Source organism: Labeo rohita, chromosome 12 (genome assembly GCF_022985175.1).
Source record: "Labeo rohita strain BAU-BD-2019 chromosome 12, IGBB_LRoh.1.0, whole genome shotgun sequence".
NCBI lineage: Eukaryota > Metazoa > Chordata > Actinopteri > Cypriniformes > Cyprinidae > Labeo > Labeo rohita.
In genome coordinates this window covers 688,349-702,500 of record NC_066880.1, presented here as the reverse complement: position 1 = coordinate 702,500, position 14,152 = coordinate 688,349, and the positions used below count along the sequence as shown (strand labels likewise).

The 14,152-nt window shown below is 36.0% G+C and overlaps 1 protein-coding gene across 4 annotated transcripts in view; it reads right to left on the bottom strand.

Annotated features, from left to right (window-relative positions):
* ctbp2l (C-terminal binding protein 2, like) overlaps positions 1–14,152 on the bottom strand; it is a 50,345-nt gene that overhangs the window by 10,006 nt on the left and 26,187 nt on the right. The window contains exons 2-3 of one of the 4 annotated variants that reach the window (XM_051124619.1): positions 13,790–13,956; positions 1–12 (exon numbers count right to left, since the gene is read on the bottom strand). The exon at positions 1–12 is cut by the window's left edge and continues 143 nt beyond it. In XM_051124619.1, the coding sequence (XP_050980576.1) occupies positions 1–12; positions 13,790–13,847 (70 nt within the window). In that variant the 5' untranslated portion in view covers positions 13,848–13,956. Of the gene's footprint in view, positions 13–2,761; positions 2,843–5,102; positions 6,633–13,789; positions 13,957–14,152 lie in introns of those variants that run through there. The other 3 variants (XM_051124618.1, XM_051124617.1, XM_051124620.1) reach the window with 3 other exon arrangements.

Below are 14,152 nucleotides of genomic sequence, written 5' to 3'. Positions count from 1 at the left end.
GAGGCCTGATACCTGCAAACACACACAGAGACCTTCAGTGCTCAGTCATACCTTCATAATATCAATAGTTTCATGCTTTTATAACAAATATGAAACGTTCAAATTTTCTTTAGGTATATAATTTTTTTTTTTTTTTTAAAAACAGTCAGCACGCACACACACACACACACACACACACACACACACACACACACACATATATATCTCATCCTCCAAAAGCACTTAAGGAGATTTCAGAGCATCTGATTTCAACCCAGTGACATCATACAGGAAATTCAGATTAAGATAAGTGAGAACGAGCCAATCAGAGGCTGAATTTAAAATAGAATAGTGTTCCTGCAATATATAGATACAGCAGAAATAGTAAGAGTAGTACAGTATGCTGTTTATCTGCGTGTTTGGTGATTCTCAATTTTTCAGCACCTGTGAATCACAACACTGTAAACGTTGATTTGAACTTTGATTAAAAGACAAAGACTGTGTACTCTTTTTCAGCAAAGCAAATGACATGAACATTTACAGTCTTTGCCCTTATATCAAATGCTATTCCAATAAAACACATTTCTTTAATGAATTCTCCAGATTAAAAAAAAAAAAAAAAAAAAAAATCACTGCATTTATTATTATTTAGTCTTGACTAATAAATAATATTTCAACAGACTGAATAGACCTCAATTTATTCTGAAAAACTCACTTTAATTTTTTTCTAAATTATTAGAAAAGATGCTTTAGAAGCTGGTCTGAAGGTTATTCTCAGTAACTAAAACCAAAACATGAAATAAAATACTTAAAATAAATGCTGAAATAAACGAAAAGAAAATGAGAAAACTTTAAATAATTTTGTTTATTTATATTTTAAGGTTACTAAAGGTAACTAAAGTACTAAAATAACTAAAACCAAGATAAAAAAAATCATTATCAAAAACTATATAAACATTAAAAAATTACAAAAACAAAATTACTAAAACTATGCAGACATTTTAAAAAATAATAAAAATGCCAAAAACACTCAACAAAATTACTTAAACTGAAATAAAAAATGAATAACAAGGACATACTAACAACAAAAGTATTAAATATAAAACTGAAATAAGAATAAAAACTATATAGACATTAAAAAAATTACAAAAACACAACAAAATTACTAAAACTATATAGACATTTAAAAATAATAAAAATGACAAAAACACACAAAATTACTAAAGCTGAAAAAAACCTAATAAAAAAGACATACAAACAACAAAATAATTCAAAATAAAACTGAAATAAAAATAAAAACTATATAGACAAAAACACAATAAAATTACTAAAACTATATAGACATTTAAAAATAATAAAAATGACAATAACACAACAAAATTACTAAAGCTGAAAAATAAAAAAGACACACATACAAAATAATTCAAAATAAAACTGAAATAAAAATAAAAACTATATAGACAAAAACAATAAAAAAAAATTACTAAAACTATATAGGCATTTAAAAAAAATTAAAAAAATAAAAATGACAGCAGATGCAAGACTAATAATATGTAATAAATGTATGTATATGACGTACTCACCCGACACAAATTAATAAATGACTGGCATTGGAGCAAGTGCTTGCAGTTTGTCAATATTAAATATTGTGTGTATTTAATGTAAGGATGATATGAATGGGATTTTTAAAGAAAGCTATATGAGCATACAATGAATCTGTAAATCACTTTAGATGTGAAGTAAACATTAACATAGAAACTACTACAAACTATAGACAGTTTGATCAAGAACCTATTGATTCAGGACTGATATAGACTTGAACATTGTTTTTAAACCCAAAAAACATCAGTCTGAACATCATCATTCATCAGATCAAGTCTATCTGTATCTGCACAAACGCAGCAGAATCTTTTCTTCATTGTGTCTGAATCAGCTGCTGTTTTGATCACATGAACTATTAACATCATCCACTAAATAACCACAAACACACACAATACTGACCGTCTTCATCTTCAACACTACATCTACTGATTCAGCACTTCAAACCTACAAACAACAGTCTGTCGGTATAAAGTATAAAGTGTGTTTGTGCATCTTTATTTACTAAAAATTTGATGTGGTATCTAATGAATGACATTCACATTTTTAAGCATGACTTGAATTCGTTTTGGGGGTCACTGTATAAGAGACAAGAAAACCTGAACTGAGAGAGATTGAACAATACGAAATGAAAACAAAAGAGTAAAAGAGTGTGACACAGAGTCGGTGTGGATATTCAATATCCAGGAGCCGTTCCATTTACAACGCATGAATTATTCACACTGACTCCATCCAGAGACACAAACACACACTTCATATCCAAACTCAACACTGATGCACTGCTCAAATCATCATTAAACACTACAAAACATGTTTATTTACAAGCCTGCAGATGAACGTCTTTCACTGAATACACACGACAACACAAATCAAACTCGGCCTGATTCGAGCGAGCGAATATAAACACAAGAACCTCATGGGATTTATACTTAAGATTACATAACCACACACAAACACACACGGCTTTAATCACTTCTGTCTTTCTACAGGACACGTGCTGAACACTCAGACAGACTCATCCTGCTGCACACATAAGCTAATTAACCCTTCCAAGCATGTCTTTACTACCCATAATGCACTGCAGCCACAGGTGTTCTGGGTGTAAGCAGGTTCAGATGATCCTCCAGCGGGTCACGTGTCACACACACACACACACACACACACACACACACGTGTCACTGACCTGCGGCGAGCTCCATCCGGGCGGCAGGACGTGCTGCGGTCAGATTGGTCAGTGTGTGTCTGTCGGTGAGCGGCGGACACTGCTCTGCTTAACGGGACTGTTAATAAACTACTTATGAAACCAACCAACCCTGAGAGTTTAAGACAACCGGGAGCCAGAGCAGAGCACCGCCCACTCAACACACACACACACACACACACACACACACACACACTTCTTGAGTTTGCAAAATATGCATTTACACTCATTATGATGATGATGTGTGTTTGTAAATAAAAATGCACTCAATCTGTCCTCATTTATACACATTATCTATGTGTGATTACAATGTATCCACTGGTTGCCAAGCAACTGATAATTAAGGTAACAACTTGACAAGACGAACAACAGACCAACAAATACTGCAGGAGCAACTAATAACAGATTCTGGAAGAAAGAAAGAAAGAAAGAAAGAAAGAAAGAAAAGAAGGAAAGAAAGAATGAAAGAAAGAAAAAGGGAGAAAGACAAAGGAAGAAATGACTAAAGAAAGAAAAAACACAAGAAAAAGAAAAAAATGAAACAAAAAGGGAGAAAGAAAGACAGAAAGAAAGCAAAAAGAAATGAAGAAAGAAAGAAAGAAAGAAAGAAAGAAAGAAAGAAAAAAGGAAGAAAGGACTAAAGAAAGAAAAAACAAGAAAAAGAAAAAATGAATGAAAAAGGAAGAAAGAACGACAGACAGAAAGAAAGAAAAAAGAAAGAAAAAAAAATAGAGAAAGAAAGAAATAGAGAAAGAAAGAAAGAAAGAAAGAAAGAAAGAAAGAAAGAAAGAAAAAGGGAGAAAGAAAAGAAGGAAGAAGAGAAAGAAAGAAAGAAAGAAAGAAAGAAAGAAAGAAAGAATGAATGAAAGAAAAAGGGAGAAAGGACTAAAGAAAGCAAGAAAAGAAAGAAATAGAGAAAAGAAAGACAGAATGTAAGAAAAAGGGAGAAAGAAGGAAAGTAAAGAGAAAGAAAGAAAGAAAAACAAAAGAAAAATGAAAGAAAAAGGGAGAAAGAAAGAACAAGGAAGAAAGGAAAAACTAAAGAAAAAGGGAGAAAGAAAAAGGAAGAAAGGACTAAAGAAAGAAAGAAAGAAAGAAAAAAGTTAGAAAGAAAGGAAGAGATTTATCTTTCAATGTCTCAGTGTCTTCATTGTCAATCATTTAACACTATTTCAACGTTTTTTCAGCATTGAAACAACTAACCACATTATCTATGTGTTATTACAATGTATCCACTGGTTGCCAAGCAACAGATAATTAAGGTGTACACATGACAACCAACAGTCGCACAAATACTGCAGGAGCAACTAATGACAGTTTCTGGAAGAAAGAAAGAAAGAAAGAAAGAAAGAAAGAAAGAAAGGTTTATTTATATTTCAATGTCTCAGTGTCATTGCCAATCATTTAACACTATTTCAACGAATCTTATTTCAACCATTTCTCAACACTGAAGGCTGGTCACGTGTCAGCTGTGACAGAACTCATTTACACACCAGCCTCCCGAACACCAACAACATTCAGACTGTGCATGTGCTTTTAAGACACAGAAGAACCATCATGAATCATCAGCGTTTATCAGCAGTTGGGAACTAGCCTGCACAGTCTACACCAATCTTCTTGTAAATTCCTGCCAAAAACCTAAAATGTCAAGTCAGGCTGATCAAGTGAGTTTTCCAGAGACTCTCAGTGCACGTCTCCAGTCGAAAGACTCTAACGTGCTCTCAGAAGAGCGTGTCTCTGCATATCCTATTATCCCTAATGAGATTTTAGGCTCTAAGAGGCCTGATTAGGCCTGCAGTGAAGTACAGTGCTCAGCTCAATCTGTATAACACAAACACTGTGATCTGAACAAAGAGAGAAAGCACTGTAAACACAGTTCTTGTAGTTCAAGCACAAAGCATAATCATAGATGCAAAAAGGTCTAAAAATTCAACTGCTTTTCAACTTTGTTCTCAACTGCAATTCCTTAATCTGCTGCAAAGTTATGAAGCCGAGTCTATTCGGGAAGTTCAGCTGGGATCACAAATGAATCCCACTAGAGGTGGAATATATATAGTCTCCTAATCTAAAAACAGAGCACTTAGTTAAATCTGCTTTGCACGTCCGATATCAAAGTCTACTGTTAGCAGGAGCTTGAATAGAATGTTTTAGAACTTCAACAGCCTCCATATTTCGCGTTAACCATCTACACCATCTTTACTAACAAAAACAAGGAACATTCAGAGTACAAAAACGCCTAAACATCAACAACCACAAACCGAAAACCATCACATGAAGGTAGGGATGTAGGAACAGGTGGAAAAGACAGAAGTAAGGTCGTTACTTGTGTCAGGCGAAGCCATGGTGGAAACGATGACCGGAGGTCCGGTTCGACGGGTTTGCTTATTGTTAGCATTAAGGGTCTGAGGCTGAAGGGCTGAAGATGCCGGAAGAATGGCACTCTCCGCGGGCGCTGCTCCCTTGCGCAGTAACTGAGGGCTGTGATGCGGACTATGAGCAGGAGAAAGAGGAGGAAGGTTTGGAGGACGCTTCATCAGCTCCATAGGGGTGTACGTACTCGAGAAGGTCTTGGGTGCCACTCCTGGGGTGGTCGGAGGTTGTTGTTGAGCAGGCAGGGCGGACATGGCCAAGCCGGTGTGGGCGTTGTACAAAGGCCGTGTTTGAGGAAGCGCAGTGGTGTAGCCGCCCGGACTAACCGGAAGACCTCCGATCGAGCGAACCCCTGGGTATGTCGTGGTTTCGAGGAGATGCTGAGATGGTGCGCTGCTCGGACGGCGACCGAGAAACTCTCCCATTCTAGGCGAGACGGATTGCAGGGCGCTGGGAGGCTGTTGAATGAGATTCCCGTCCATGCCGAGCGTCTGAGGCTGCATGTAGAGATCATTGCGGTGGCTGAAGCTGTTAGAACGACCACGCATAACTGCAGCGCCAGTTGCTCCGGTCTTGCAATTGAGAACTACTCTTGAAAGCACACGTGCTTGTCCCAAATTGGGAGCCACGGAGCGGACGTCGTGGTCTTCCATCATGGCAAGCATGGATGTCGAATCAAACCCTTGCTGTAGGAGAAGAGTTATAGTGCTTTCCGACAGACCCTCGGAACGCAGAAGAGCCAGAAAGCTCGGATCCACGGTCCTCTTGGGGTCGGCCGCCGACGGCATCCCGCCGGTGAGCGGAGCCGGTGCCATAGCAGTGCCCGGATCGTACGCAGGGTCATAGGGCATCCTCTGAGTTGCAACAGACCCGTAAGCAGGGTTCCCTCTAGGAAGAGTCCCATCCATGACCGAAGCCGTTGGGTCCACCACTATGCAGGTGGATGCCGGCTGACAGGACTCCAGAGGAAGGCCGTTGACGTCGCCGTACACGGAGTGACCGCCGAGGCTGGCCTGTTCGGCCGCAAACCTGGACTCGATGCCGAAGCAAGCGGGCGAAGCGGCTCTACTGCGAATACGCTGACTGTCTGGGATCATCTTGACGGCCAGAGAATCCCTGTACAAGCGGCTGATCTCATGAGCCGAGGGCGGGGGAGGAGGGGGTGGAGGAGGAGGAGGCGGAGGAGGAGGAGGAAGAGGTCCAGGCGTAGGACCAGGAGTAACCGCTCTAGCTTGCCCTTGATCCCAAGCGGTCCTGACCCCTCCGGCGGCCAGGCCGTAATGCGAGCCTGATCTGCTCAGCATGTGCTGGTTTCCTTTATAAAAGCCCTGCAGATCTTCAGGCGGCTGGGCCGAGAGAGCGATATCGAACGGGTAGTAATCCGGAGGAGGAACGGTGCCGCGCACAGCCATGAAGTTCCCGCAGAGGTTGCTGTTAGTTTCAGTAGATGCAACCCATTAGCTGCCAGTGTGCCAGCAGAGAGAATCTTAAGCAGAGTTTGAGTGCAAACGCTCGTACTCTACAGACTGAAAGCCAAACGGTTAGTGAACGCATGCACGGGTGAGGAAAGAAGAGAGGTCGGTTGTGAGGAGGGGAAAAAGCAGGTGTTTGATTTCACTTCTCATGTTTCCCTGCGAAGGTGTGCGAGGGAGTAACGTTTCACCTGATCTCTAGCCGACATTTCTTTTTTGCATTACTTGAGGTCATGCTATCATGTGACTGGCAGGTAAGCGCTGAATTATTTAGCCCTGGAAACATAAGCAAGAATAGGACAACACAACAGCTCAATAACACAAACTTACCAAACACACAAGCCTGTTTCTGGATGCTCTCAGCCGTCTGGTTTTGATTTGGGAGGGAAAGATGTGAAAAATAGAGAAAACAGAAGGACAACGCTTTGGCATTGGGCTCATGCTAATCCAGAGGGGTTTATCCTTCCCTACTGGCCCCACAACAGCAACGAGAGATTAGTCCAAATAAAACCAACTTAATACCACTGTCCTCTATGACAAACACTCAAAGTGTCATCCCATCCAATAACGGCAATATAAACAAACCAACGCATCTCTATAGCATGACTGGATGGCTGGTCGTCATACTTGGTTCAATGTCTTTCACAATGTTAGGATGCAGTCAACCAGTGTTAATCCTTGCAGATCTGGACAGAATGTGTTAATCCTGGACACTTCACTTACAAATGTGACCCTGGACCACAAAACCAGTCATAAGGGTCTATTTTTTGAAATTGAGATTTATACATCATCTGAAAGCTGAATAAATAAGCTTTCTATTGATGTATGGTTTGTCAGAACAACTATTTGAACTTTTTGAAACACTATTTGAAAATCTGGAATCTGAAATAAAAAAAAATACAAAAATCAAAATACGGAGAAAATCGCCTTTAAAGTTGTCCAAATGAAGTTCTTAGCAATGCATATTACTAATCAAAAATTAAGTTTTGATATATTTTTAGTAGGAAATTTACAAAATGTCTTCATGGAACATGATCTTTAGTTAATATCCTAATGATTTTTGGCATAAAAGAAAAATGTATAATTTTGACCCATGCAATGTATTTTTGGCTATTGCTACAAATATACCCTTGCTGCTTATGACTGGTTTTGTGTGTGTATGACTGGTCTATGTTCATGCTATTCATTTTGTTAGGGTTAGGGTTACATGTGAAGTGATGCAATGTAGGAGGCATCACATTGCATTTTCATTTTCACCATTTTTTTACGTTTACCTTTACGCATTGGAATCGCAAAGGAACGCGCAGGAACTTTTATTATACTATAAGCCATCTTTGTTTGGTTTATACAGATGTTTTTGGAAACATGAAATTTTAAATGATAAAGCATCCAAATTTACAATTATTGCACCACTTGAGATAAACTAACCCTTTATCTACAAGATTAGTGTTGGAAGAGCCACATTTAAGCTCCAAAAACATGTGATAAACTGTATCCTGTATGAAATGCCAAATTACGAATGTAAACTACATATAGTGACTAATTAAACCAGTCATAAGTATCACGGGTATATTTGTAGCAGTAGCCAAAAATACATTGTATGGGTCAAAATGATCGATTTTTCTTTTATGCCAAAAATCATTAGGAAATTAAGTAAAGATCATGTTCCATGAAGACATTTTGTAAATTTCCAACTGTAAATATATCAAAGCTTAATTTATGATTAGTAATACGCATTGCTAAGAACTTCATTTGAACAACTTTAAAAGGTGATTTTCTTAATATTTAGATTTTTTGCACTCTCAGATTCCAGATTTTCAAATAGTTGTATCTCTGCAAAATACTGTCCTATCCTGACAAACTATACATCAATGGAAAGCTCATTTATTCAGATTTCAGATGATTTATAAATCTCAACTTCCAAAAATTTACCCTCATGACTGGTTTTGTGGTCCAAGGTCACATGTTATATCGTTTATTCCAATTGTTATTAATAAATCTAACTATTTATTAAGTATTTGTGTCTTTGTCATCCCAGATCTTATCTTTCCAAGGGTTCTTTTAAGGCACAGTGTGAGTGTAAAATATCTTCATGCTTAATAACAGATGAGTAGTCTAACGCTGATGGCAAACAAAACTCTTTCTTGAAGGCTAACACCAGCAGCTGTCCTGTAGTTCATTTCTCACTGCATTTCTACTGTATAAGAACATTCACACGCACCGACAGGTCAGTTCAGCAGTGTCATGATAGATAGTTCACAATCCTTCCAGAGCTTAGAAAAATCTGCAAGAACGGCCCAACAAACATGAGCATATCTGACAGCAGTTTTCTGAAAATAGAGCAGATCCTTCTTTAAAGGCAAACCCCTAAAATAAACCCAGCAGACCAAAAACAAGGCAAAAACACGTCTCCAGCGGCTGTTCTAATGCTTACAGAGTGGAGCGGTATTACCACAAGGAATCTGCTGCAAAAGTAGAATGTTATACAAACATTATGTGAATACGTAGATTTAACAATAGCACATACATGATTATATTAAACATTACAAAACATGCATGCACTTTTTATTCCCAGAATCAGAATTCATTGTCAACAGCATTTGCTAAGAATTTTCTAAGCAACCACATGATGGACAACCACCAAAAACCACCAAAAATATGCACATATTTGCACAAAGTTCCAATCTGAATCAAAAGATTCATGAACCTGTCCCGAAGTTCTGACCTAAATCAAAAGATTCAAATGTTCCGATTCAAATGATTTGTGATGCACAATCTAAAGTGCTGATCTGAAATAAATGGTTCGCAATACGCGAAGTTCTATTCTAAATCAAATGATTTGTGCTCCGAAGTTCCAATCGAAATTAAATGATTCGCAAACCATCATTTCAGATCAGGAACGCGGATCGTGAATCATTCATGATTCATGAACCTGCTCCAGAGTTCTAATCTAACTCAAACGAACTGCGATTCGTGTTTGAGATCTAGATCTGAATCAAATGATTCGCGATACACGATCTGATTAGAGCGCTTCGAAACAGTGAATCATTTTAACTGGATTCAGAGTTTAGAAAAGCTCTGTTTCACCCATCACTTTAAGTGTTTTTTAAAGTCATCACAAGCGATGTTGAAATTGGAAAATGAATGTTAATTTTAATTTGATCTGGTTTTTGCTAGGAGCGGTTCCTGCGTAAATGACTCACTTAGTTGATTCGGTTCACTAGTTAAGACATTAACTAAAATACGCGAGAAAAATATGTTTTTTGAATTGCATGAATTTAAAAGATATGAGCTTACTGAATTAAACACTTATTTCATAGATACATTGCCTTTGATTAATTCAAGCACTTTTCATGTACTTCTTCAGGAATATTGCTATTTTCAAGGGTTTTACAGGCCTTAAAAATAAAAGTCAAATTCAAGTACTTTATGCACTTTAAGCAGCTTGTATGAACCCTAGTCTGTAACATTAAGAGAAAACATTCTCAGAACATCCTTATGATGTTATTTGTACTTGATGAACATTTGTAACCTTTAAATAATGTTATAAATATGACAATAAAACTGGACAATTCAATGGTCTTAGGATATAAAAAAAATATATATAATGTTAGGTTTTGGATAAAATAAAGTCAGTAGAATGTTGTAAAAACATTTCTGTACCTTTAACATTATAATCATGTCAAGAAAACTGGATATTATAAAGTTCTTAGAATATAACAACAACAAAAAAAAACATTAAAATAATGTTATATTTTGGGTCAAAATAAAGTTAGTAACAAAGTTTGTAACCTTTAAATAATGGTGTAATTACGACAAGAAAACTGGGCATTTTAACATTCTTAGAATATCAAAAATAAACATTTAAATAATGCCATATTTTAGGTAAAAATAAAAATAGTAGAATGTTGTGAAAACATTTTTGCAACCTTAAAATAACGCTCTATTAGCGTCAAGAAAACCGGACATTTAAACATTCTTAGAATATTACAAATAAACACTATCGGTGAAACATTTTAATTGAAAAAGTTAAGAAATGTTTTTGTAACCTTTAAACAACATTCTAATCACGACAAGAAAACTAGACGTTTTAACATTCTTAGAATATCAAAAATAAACATTTAAATAATGCCATATTTTAGGTAAAAATAAAAATAGTAGAATGTTGTGAAAACATTTTTGTACCTTTAACATTATAATCATGTCAAGAAAACTGGATATTATAAAGTTCTTAGAATATAACAAAAAAAAAAGTAAAAATATTTTGAGTAAAAATAAAGTTAGTAACAAAGTTTGTAATCTTTAAATAATGGTGTAATTACGAAAAAAATGGACATTTAAACATTCTTAGCACATTACAAATAAACGCTTTTGGTGAAACCTTTTTATTGAAAAAGTTAGAACATCAACATAAGAAACGTTTTCATAACGTTTAAACAACGTTCTAATCACTTTTCGAAACAATGTTTCCACAAAAAACCTAAATTTGTTACCTGGGCACCTAGCAACCACCTAGCAATGTCCTAGCAACGACCTGCATCATCTGAACAACTGCCTCAGAGCTATTGGCCAATGCAAGCAAGTTGCATACTCAGGCTGATTCCCGTGACTGCTCTGTATGTATTAAGGTTTAAACCGCCGCTGAGCATTTTAACACTTTAACAAGAGCCTGGAGAGCAAAGCACATGTTAGTAATTGACAGCTGCAGAGGAACATCTGCCGACGGGCTCGACGCCTCCTGTAACTACAGCAGCATGTGATTGTGCTCCTCTGTCCTCGTCGCCTGCCGCTCAATCCCTCCTCACAGGCGTCCTGCCATAAGCAGACCGAGCTCGAGCCAGATGGAGCAACAGACGGGACCGGCAAAGACACCACGAGTCGAGGGCAGACCAAACCGCACTTCATCTCGACCCCCCAGGCCTGTAATAACGGGGCCACGCTGAGGTTTTCTCTCCAAACGCGTCCGAGCCGGCGCTGGCGGGCGCCAGATTGGCGTTTTCCCCGCAGCGCATCGTTCCCTGTCGTTTCTCTGATTAAACTATCTGCACTTCATCTCTGGAGTGCTGGATTATGCAAAATACATCTCGAGCAGTGTAATGATTTAATCATGAGTGTCATCCAGCCCAAGGCTTTCCACAGACACCGCCAGATCTCATTTTTGTTTGTGCAGATTTGCTAAATGACATGCCGTGTTTCATGTAATACACTGATATCATCCATCAGGAATAGATCTCATATCAGAACAGAAATAGAATGTGGCAGTGGATTGTGGGAGATCGACTGCCTTCCTTTGACTATCAGTTAAAATTAACCAGCAGAAAGGTTCTAAATAATTACAAGTGATTTCAAAATTTGAAAATTGGTAATGTTATTTGTACTTGATGAACTTTCTAAGAAATGTTTTTTGTAACCTTTAAATAATGTTAAATTCATGACAAAAAAAATTGGACATTTTAATGTTATTAGGATATAAAAAAAATAATTATATAATGTTTATTTTGGATGAAACAAAGTCAGTAGAATGTTGTAAAAACATTTTTGTAACATATAAATAACGCTCTATTAACAAAAAAAAACAGCCATTTTACCTTTATTTGAATATTACAAATAAACGTTCAAATAACATAACATTTTTGGTGAAAAAAGTTAGAACACTGTAGAAAGAATTACTTTTTGACTATCAGTTAAAATGTTACAGTTACAAATGATTTCAAAATTTGAAAATTCAAAATGTTATTTGTACTTGTTATCTGTAACATCTAAGAAATGTTTTTTTTGTAACCTTTAAATAATGTTAAATTCATGACAATAACATGTAATAATGACATTTTAATGATATTAGGATATAAAAAAATAATTATGTAATGTTTATTTTGGATGAAATAAAGTCAGTAGAATGTTTTGTAACTATAACATAATCATGACGAGAAAACTGGATATTATAATGTATCTAGTTGATAAAAGAATGTTGTAAAAACATTTTTATAACATATAAATAACGCTCTATTAAAAAAAAAAAAAAAAAGGGCATTTTAACTTTCTTTGCATATTACAAACGACGTTCGAATTTTTGGTGAAAAAAAAAAACAGCAGAACAAATCGCTTTCTGACTATCAGTTAAAATTAACCAGCCGAAAGTTTAAGCAAGTCATTTTGATGAATGTTTTCCTTTGAAAAACAAGGTTAATGTTAAAACCAGCAACATTCAGAAAAATATTAATAAAATGTGAATGAAACAGAATTCAGAATTGCAACTCAAATTTAAATATGATTTCAGTTTAAATAAAAGGAATTACAATCACAATGAATTCAAATATGAAGACAATCTGTAAAAATTGCACTTTTTTACTAGAAAAGCAAAGAAAAGACTAACTTGTACAAACTTGTACTTGTACACTCTGATTCAAACTCAAATCAGGGTTATTGCTGTTACCAAAAAATAAAAAAATAATAAAACATGTTTATGCGTTAAAATAAAGTTGAAATAAAATAAAATAAAACATAAATATTAGATGAAAAACGTCAACTACTTGCTGCTTTTGAAACTAACTGAAATAAAATTGCTTGACGGAAATAAATAAAAATTTCAGTTTATAAACTGAAATGAAAATACATCAAACCTCAATAGAAATATTTAAAGAAATAATAATAAAAATGATGCTTTTCTCAGAGTAACTGTGTAGGGAGCTCCTATTGCATGCACACATTAAAATGAAGAAAAATTAAAATGATTATGAAAGCATAAAAGCTATTTCTAAATATTAATAAACAGTATATAAACAGTGTTAAAATAACACTGATTTAAATTCAAGTTCCTGTGTGTTGTGATTGATTCAACACAAATTCACACTCATGAATTTAAAGAGTCTATTCTTAAATTATGAATTTTGCACAACCCTGCTAAAAAATAAAAATAAAATAATAATTAAAAATAAAATAAAAAATAAAATAAAATAATTATTGTTTTTGGTGAGCCTTGAACAACATCACATAATAAACCTTAAAAAAAGAAAGAAAAAATAAAATAAAATAAAATAGAGTAAGTAAATAATCAAGTGTGCATTTTCAAGTTGAATTTCTGCCTTTTCCCCAAAACAGTGTGAAAAGATTCAGTTCGGGCCTGAAAATGAAAGCGACTGAGATCATGAGCAGAATAAACGAGTCTCACCTTCACAGATTCTGTCGAGTCGTTGTCTCTTGACTTTGTGTTTGTCGGTCAGAGCCATGCTGACACACACACACTCTCACACACACACGCGCGTCTGTCTCTGACGTGAGCCGCACCGTCTAACACACTGATGATCGGGCCGTACGGGGCATCACCCCTCAGAACACCTGCATTAAACACAAAAACACACACGATTAGAGCCAGAAAACACATTACACAGCATTCACTGTGCTCACAAACAAACTCAAGTGACTTATTTAGACGGAGAAAAGAGTCAAACAAACACAGATACACATTTTACGAGTGTTCTTTTGAATGCACAAGCACTTCTCGTATTAAAATGAACACAAGTGCATTTAATGC